The 8,871-nt window shown below is 43.3% G+C and overlaps 1 protein-coding gene across 1 annotated transcript in view; it reads right to left on the reverse strand.

The window, feature by feature from the left end:
• Nucleotides 1-5,494, reverse strand: part of LOC117548252 (atrial natriuretic peptide receptor 1-like) — a gene marked incomplete at its 5' end in the record, with an annotated part of 24,981 nt that extends 19,487 nt beyond the window's left edge. Inside the window, 1 exon segment of the mRNA XM_034219407.1 lies at nt 5,412-5,494. Within this exon segment, the coding sequence (XP_034075298.1) occupies nt 5,412-5,494 (83 nt within the window).
• Between the last annotated feature and the right edge of the window lie 3,377 nt (nt 5,495-8,871).

Below are 8,871 nucleotides of genomic sequence, written 5' to 3' on the forward strand. Positions count from 1 at the left end.
GTCATTTCAGATATACTAGTAGCATCCCATAAGGTGTCTGTAGGAGCCATTTATGCTGCAATATTATTTTTGGACACTTGGTGGCGGGGTTTAGCTGCACTGGGTGTATAAAACGGGTCCTAGGTGACACGAAGAAGAGGACACAGGAGGAAGAGAGCACACCGATTCCACCAGCCCGGCAGATGCTCATAGGGCATTGGAACATTAAAGTTGCCATTACAGTGTCTATATAGCTGATGTCATTTAATCATATCATTTCATATCTAAATTAAGTTTAATCTGAGAGCCGTAGGTAGGGTCGCCGGTTGAAGTCCCCGAACAGACCTAAATATGGAGTGTGGACTGCTACTTGGTCCCAGTTCACCTCCTGCCCTGCCGTGGTGCCCTTGAGCAAGGCACTGGACACCCCCCACTCCTGCGCTGTGCAATATCTGCCCACTGCTCCCAGTATGGGTTGAAAGCTGCGTGCATGTATGTGTCACCATTAAACAGGGTTTCATCCTCCTAGATGTTCTATAGAAATATGTTGTTTACCTAACCAACCAAAGCATGTTTTATAGATTGATTCTGAACAATATTAGTTTTCTAATCTTAATATCTAGCTGTGGTTTATAACAGTTTATATTCTCCTTCTTCCCTAAAGCAGCCCAGATGAAGTCCCACTGACACCAGTTCAGCACCGAGACCCCGGCTCTCCTGAACATACTATTAAACATTTTCTATCCTATATTTATTTAGACTGTTTAATGACCTATTCAACTGCGTATGTACTTCATGTTGTAAATAATGGTTACAACCTCAGTGAATGAAATAAACAAAAGTACTATTTAAATTCAGTTTCGTATTTTCATGTAATCAGAAAGTAGAGGTTGGAATATATCCATCCTCTCTGCAGCTTCGTGTCTTCTATCATGAGCAGCATGGAAGACAGAGCAAATCATGGACTTTAACACCAACAGCAGTAAAACAAGTATCAGCAGAAGTGAGTTGATCAAGTGTTTTATTTTTTTATTATTTTTATTATGCAACAACAATAGAAAAGCAGCTGTTTGGAAATAAGAGTTTTGGGGAATCAGACCGACTCAAGCTATAGTCATTCATTATATATGAAAAAAAAGACACAGAAGAAATCTGATTCTGACCTTAAGACACACAAAAGTGCAAGATAAAATATAGATGAATTTAAGCAAACACAATTTAGATTAAATAACATACGTGTCTAGACAGTATTGCAACTATAACCTGATAACAGCGATGTAACAAGTACAGCATATGGCTTACAGATGTGATTTGTTAGTTTAAAGGTCCCCTATTATGCAAAATGCACTTCTTGATGTCTTTTATACATCACCATGTGTCCCCCCGATGTCCCCCCGGTGTGTCCCCGCTGTGTCCCCGGTGTGGCCCCGGTGTGTCCCCGGTGTGTGGCCCCGGTGTGTGTCCCCGGTGTCCCCCCGGTGTGTCCCCGGTGTATCCCCGGTGTGTTCCCGGTGTATCCCCGGTGTCCCCCCGGTGTATCCGGTGTATCCCCGCTGTGTCCCCCCCGGTGTCCCCCCGGTGTGTCCCGGTGTGTCCCCGGTGTGTCCCCGGTGTGTCCCCGGTGTGTCCCCGGTGTGTCCCCGGTGTGTCCCGGTGTGTCCCCGGTGTGTCCCCGCTGTGTCCCCGCTGTGTGTCCCCGGTGTGTCCCCGGTGTGTGTCCCCGGTGTGTCCCCGGTGTGTCCCTGGTGTGTCCCCGGTGTGTCCCCGGAGATAAACCCCTCTCTCTTTCCTCCGTACCCACATCTCTAAAAACGGGGAACAACGGAGCTGATCCAGATTTGCTGCGTCATGACGACATTAGTCAAAAATGTGAATACATAATTGTTAGTTTATAAAGGAGGATTTACAATAGGTTGTGAATTTTATCTTTATCAGATTGTTTAATATTTTTGAGTGATGTTTCCAGTGGGAACACTTTCTCCTTGCACTTCTGTGTCTACTTCCTGAATGTCATCCCGCTCTCCCCTCACACTGAAGTGCTGCTGAGTGTGAGTAGTGCTAGGAATTGTGTCGCGGTTTATAATTGTGCGGTTAACCGGCTATTGAAGTTGATAAAGTCATGTATGTTGTTTAGTGTCAATTTGGGTACATTATTAACCCGTTTTTGTTCAGTTTCCATTATAATAAATAGCATTTTGGGTGATATTTACGGTGTGGTTTTGGCGCGAAATAGACGCGGTCTGCGCCATTTTGTTTATTTACATGGCAAGACTTTCATATGTTTCTTTCTTTTCTTTCAGTAAAGATTTGCAATGCGGATGTTAAGGACATGTTGTGTTTGTTCTCAGGTAGGTTTGTATTTTGTGTGATTATTTAAAAATAAGATTTTCCTGGTCATTTCATAATTTCTCTAATTGTATAAATAAGCTCAATATATACTAGAGACACTGAAGTGAGCACTGCTGAGGATGTGCAACGTGGATGTTAAGGACATTTTATGTTTGTTCTCAGATTAAATGCCAGAAAACTCACTCAGATGCTTCGCTGTCCGTTTCCTGATCGATAACGAGTCACTTACGGCTGTGACCCGTTACATTTACACCAACGGGCCAATCAGAAACGTTGCTGTCAGAAACAATGAGACGTGTTCTGGAAGTAATATGGTCTGTGTTTACATTAGCATGCTAACACTCAGAGCTAACCTGTACTGGAGAGAGAGTGTGTGAAGAAGCAGGAAATCAGAAGGAAGTCACCTCGTGGTAAACCTGAGAGAGAGAGAGAGTTTGAGCTCCATCCTGTTTCAGAGAGGATCCTTGATGTGGTTTGGAACATGATGGAGTTTAATCACAGCAGCATTTAGCTGAGTTCCTGCTGGGAGAGTTCTCCTGAATGAGATCTCGTCTCTCGTTTTTTTTAAAGCTAAGGACTCAGCACGTTAGTAACAGCTGAAAGAGAGGGGTTTGAGGCGACAATGATCTGTTTGGTGTTTTGAGCAAAACACTTCAGAGACATGTTGTTGATATATTTATATGCATAAAAGTAGTATAATAGGAGACCTTTAAAGTGTATAAAGTGACGCGCTCTGCAGTCTGTTCCCTGATCAGCTGTTCAGTCGGCAGGAAGCAGGGGTTTGGGAGGAGGGGGTCCCTGATCGCTGTCTCTCTTTCTGCAGCACCACAGGGGGTCCTTTTTCTCCTGACTGTTCCTGATAACAGAGAAAACAAGATCAAAGGAACTGAATCAATAATATTAAACGCAGGGTTTGCAAAATGATCATAGCAAAATGTAACTCTAAGCATTACAGACAAACTGAAGCTTTCTTTAAAATGAATTACAGTTTTTCTTTTGTTTAAACAAAAGAGAAGTGACAGCGCTGCAGAAAGAGAGCTAAAGGCTGCTGTCCATTTCTGATTGTCCCATTGTTACCCATAAGCCCCCCCTCCCTCAATCAACTTCCTCTTGACTGCCTTTTTATTGTTTACTTGCTTGTGTGCCTGTCCTTGTTTGTCTACCCTCCCTCATTCTGTAAAGCGTCTTTGAGTTGTGAAAAGCGCTATATAAATAAAATGCATTATTATATTACTGGATTAGGATAAACCAAATACACTTAAGCTAAATGATCCAATCTAGTGGAAATATTTCCAATAGGCTCTTTTAGCCCTACTTCAAAGCTGCATGAGCTGAACATAGGTGTAAACCAACAGTGCAGCACGTCCAGCTAGCTAGTTAGCGTCACTAACGTCACGTGTTTACGTTTCAATGCCCTTTGCGTTTGACGTGTGTGACGTTAGTTCTTTTAAAGTAAGTTGAAACTCAATACTCACATTTATTAGTGACCGGACCGCCATCTAATTTGAAAGAACTCACTTGTCAGATATGGTAGACGGCGGAGGATACATCAGATGTGTCCAAATCCGGGGAAAGAAGGAGGAATCTTGTCTTTTTTTTATTGGGACAGCCTTCTTTTGGCGGAAGTGACGCAAGTGGTCTACGAACGCTGCCTCCGGAGGACGCGGACGCTGAATAGGGACAAAGCTACTGACAAACACTTTGAGACGAGCAACTGAGACAGAGACAGCTGTTGTCCCACTCTTTAGTGTCCCTGGTCTCCCAGCTGTGTGCGTCACTCTTTAGTGTCCCTGGTCTCCCAGCTGTGTGCGTCACTCTTTAGTGTCCCCTGGTATCCCAGCTGTGTGCGTCACTCTTTAGTGTCCCCTGGTGTCCCAGCTGTGTGCGTCACTCTTTAGTGTCCCCTGGTCTCCCAGCTGTGTGCGTCACTCTTTAGTGTCCCCTGGTCTCCCAGCTGTGTGCGTCACTCGTTAGTGTCCCCTGGTCTCTAGCTGTGTGCGTCACTCTTTAGTGTCCCCTGGTCTCCCAGCTGTGTGCGTCACTCTTTAGTGTCCCCTGGTGTCCCAGCTGTGTGCGTCACTCTTTGGCGTCCCCTGGTGTCCCAGCTGTGTGCATCACTCTTTAGTGTCCCCTGGTGTCCCAGCTGTGTGCGTCACTCTTTAGTGTCCCCTGGTCTCCCAGCTGTGTGCGTCACTCTTTAGTGCCCCCTGGTATCCCAGCTGTGTGCGTCACTCTTTAGTGTCCCCTGGTGTCCCAGCTGTGTGCGTCACTCTTTGGTGTCCCCTGGTGTCCCAGCTGTGTGCGTCACTCTTTGGTGTCCCCTGGTGTCCCAGCTGTGTGCGTCACTCTTTAGTGTCCCCTGGTCTCCCAGCTGTGTGCATCACTCTTTAGTGTCCCCTGGTGTCCCAGCTGTGTGCGTCACTCTTTGGTGTCCCCTGGTGTCCCAGCTGTGTGCGTCACTCTTTGGCGTCCCCTGGTGTCCCAGCTGTGTGCATCACTCTTTAGTGTCCCCTGGTGTCCCAGCTGTGTACGTCACTCTTTGGTGTCCCCTGGTGTCCCAGCTGTGTACGTCACTCTTTAGTGTCCCCTGGTGTCCCAGCTGTGTGCATCACTCTTTAGTGTCCCCTGGTCTCCAAGCTGTGTGTGTCACTCTTTAGTGTCCCCTGGTCTCCAAGCTGTGTGCGTCACTCTTTAGTGTCCCCTGGTCTCCGTTGTGTTTGAGCTTCTTCAGCGTTTTGTATTTGCAGCTTTTAGTAAACGCTGCATGTCTCCTCAAGTTGCAGAATGTTTTCTAAACGCTGCATGTGTTGTTGCTGAAGATGTTTCTTCGTGAGTACAGGAACATTTGCGCTGGAACGTGTTTGCACCTGTCGGCCACCGTATCTACATAACCGCTGCGACAAACATCGAGCTTTAAAATCAAGGTTTCTAAACTCAAAGAGTTTGCCTCCCGTCTTAGTGCTGACAATAATCTGATGAACACATTTAAAGCTTCACTAAGTGACTGAGACTCATGACCGGTGTGTTGTTTGGAGTTCTGAAGTTTTGATTTTATAGATGTAACGTGAGCAGGAGCAGCTCACCTGTAGATGAAGAAGGTGATGGTGAGGATCATCGTGAACATGAAGAACACCACGATGAAGGCCATCTGATGGATGGTGACCGTCTCTGAAAGAGAGAGGGAACTATTACAAAACATCTGCATTCAAAAACAAACAACTACATTTAACACAATTAAAACAATGCTTTACTTTCTATGTACTAAAATAAGTATTAACATAGGGCTAGTTTTACACATGTGGAAATGTTACATATTATACCTTTAAGTATTCTATTCACACTTCAAACGCTCAAATCTTTTTTTTTACTTGATTTTTTTTTCTTTATTAAATAATAAATCTGATTTGTACAGCATTTTAGTAGATAGTATTATTTTAAAGTGTCAACAATATAATAATCAGACCCTGCAATAGAATAAATCAAGTTGTACTTTAGTTTTTCAAGTAACTCAACTCTAACTCACTCACTCACACATCAAGGTGATCTTTTAGGAATATGAGCATGTCCACATTTCCAGGTAGAAGCTGGGATGTTTGGGCGTTTACAAAATCCCCTGCTGTGGAAACAACTCTCTTGCTTGGTACTGATGTTGCTGGGACAGAGAGACATGCTTTGGCCATGGGTGACAGCAGTGGGTCAAACTGTGCATTGTCTCTCCACCACTTCAAAAACAATACAGTTTGAAGGTGAGGCTTATTGACAGGGCGAGATATAAATATACTGTTGGTACTTGTCCATGTCTCTAGGTGTGTACATGTAGCCCTGTAAATACCATGTCCTTTTGTGTTATCTGTTGTTGTATGTTCATGTTGTAACCTACTTGCTGCCATGCTGGACAGGTCTCCCTTGAAAAAGAGATTGATGATCTCAATGGGACCATCTGGTTCAATACATTTTTTTTTTTTTAAATCGCGGTATATTTTGTCAGTCTCACGACGGTATTGCGACATTTATTTACTGCAGTATCGCGATATTCGATATATCGTTACATCCCTACTAAGTACTAATATGAACCTACAAATTAGCAGGAGAGGACTCTTTAAAGTAGAGACACTACATACTGATATACACCTGAACATTAGCAGGAGAGGACTCTTTAAAGTAGAGACACTAAATACTGATATACACCTGAACATCAGCAGGAGAGGACTCTTTAAAGTAGAGACACTACATACTGATATACACCTGAACATCAGCAGGAGAGGACTCTTTAAAGTAGAGACACTACATACTGATATACACCTGAACATCAGCAGGAGAGGACTCTTTAAGTAGAGACACTACATACTGATATTACACCTGAACATCAGCAGGAGAGAAACTCTTTAAAGTAGAGACACTACATACTGATATACACCCGAATCATCAGCAGGAGAGGACTCTTTAAAGTAGAGACACTACATACTGATATACACCTGAACATCAGCAGGAGAGGACTCTTTAAAGTTAGAGACACTACATACTGATATACACCCTGAACATCAGCAGGAGAGGGACTCTTTAAGTAGAGACACTACATACTGATATTACACCTGAACATCAGCAGGGAGGACTCTCTCTTAAAGTTAGAGGACACTACATACTGATACACTGAACATCAGCAGGAGAGGACTCTTTAAAGTAGAGACACTACATACTGATATACACCTGAAACATCAGCAGGAGAGGACTCTTTAAAGTAGAGACACTACATACTGAATATCACCTGAACATCAGCAGGAGAGGACTCTTTAAAGTAGAGACACTACATACTGATATACACCTGAACATCAGCAGGAGAGGACTCTTTTAAAGTAGAGACACTACATACTGATATACACCTGAACATCACAGGAGGAGGACTCTTTAAAGTAGAGACACTACATACTGATATACACCTGAACATCAGCAGGAGAGGACTCTTTAAAGTAGAGACACTACATACTGATATACACCTGAACATCAGCAGGAGAGGACTCTTTAAAGTAGAGACACTACATACTGATATACACTGAACATCAGCAGGAGAGGACTCTTTAAAGTCGAGACACTACATACTGATATACACCTGAACATCAGCAAGGAGAGAGAGGACTCTTATAAGCTTAGAGACACTACACACTGATATATACCTGAACATCAGCAGGAGAGGACTCTTTAAAGTAGAGACACTACATACTGATAGTAGCACCTGAACATCAGCAGGAGAGGACTCTTTAAAGTAGACACAATACTGATATACCACCTGAACATCAGCAGGAGAGGACTCTGTAAAGTAGAGACACTACATACTGATATACACCTGAACATCAGCAGGAGAGGACTCTGTTAAAGTAGAGACACTACATACTGATATACACCTGAACATCAGCAGGAGAGGACTCTTTAAAGTAGAGACACTACATACTGATACACCTGAACATCAGCAGGAGAGGACTCTTTAAAGTAGAGACACTACATACTGATATACACCTGAACATCAGCAGGAGAGGACTCTTTAAAGTAGAGACACTAAATACTGATATACACCTGAACATCAGCAGGAGAGGACTCTTTAAAGTAGAGACACTACATACTGATATACACCTGAACATCAGCAGGAGGACTCTTTAAAGTAGAGACACTACATACTGATATACACCTGAACATCAGCAGGAGAGGACTCTTTAAAGTAGAGACACTACATACTGATATACACCTGAAACATCAGCAGGAGAGGACTCTTTAAAGTAGAGACACTCATACTGATATACACCTGAACATCAGCAGGAGAGGACTCTTTAAAGTAGAGACACTACATACTGATATACACCTGAACATCAGCAGGAGAGGACTCTTAAAGTAGAGACACTACATACTGATATACACCTGAACATCAGCAGGAGAGGACTCTTTAAAGTAGAGACACTAAATACTGATATACACCTGAACATCAGCAGGAGAGGACTCTTTAAGTAGAGACACTACATACTGATATACACCTGAACATCAGCAGGAGAGGACTCTTTAAAGTAGAGACACTACATACTGATATACACCTGAACATCAGCAGAGAGGACTCTTTAAAGTAGAGACACTACATACTGATATACACCTGAACATCAGCAGGAGAGGACTCTTTAAAGTAGAGACACTACATACTGATATACACCTGAACATCAGCAGGAGAGGACTCTTTAAAGTAGAGACACTACATACTGATATACACCTGAACATCAGCAGAGAGGACTCTTTAAAGTAGAGACACTACATACTGATATACACCTGAACATCAGCAGGAGAGGACTCTTTAAAGTAGAGACACTACAACTGATATACACCTGAACATCAGCAGGAGAGGACTCTTTAAAGTAGAGACACTACATACTGATATACACCTGAACATCACAGAGAGGACTCTTTAAAGTAGAGACACTACATACTGATATACACTGAACATCAGCAGGAGAGGACTCTTTAAAGTAGAGACACTACATACTGATATACACCTGAACATCAGCAGGA

The sequence above is a fragment of the Gymnodraco acuticeps genome, unplaced genomic scaffold (genome assembly GCF_902827175.1).
Source record: "Gymnodraco acuticeps unplaced genomic scaffold, fGymAcu1.1, whole genome shotgun sequence".
Classification (NCBI taxonomy): domain Eukaryota; kingdom Metazoa; phylum Chordata; class Actinopteri; order Perciformes; family Bathydraconidae; genus Gymnodraco; species Gymnodraco acuticeps.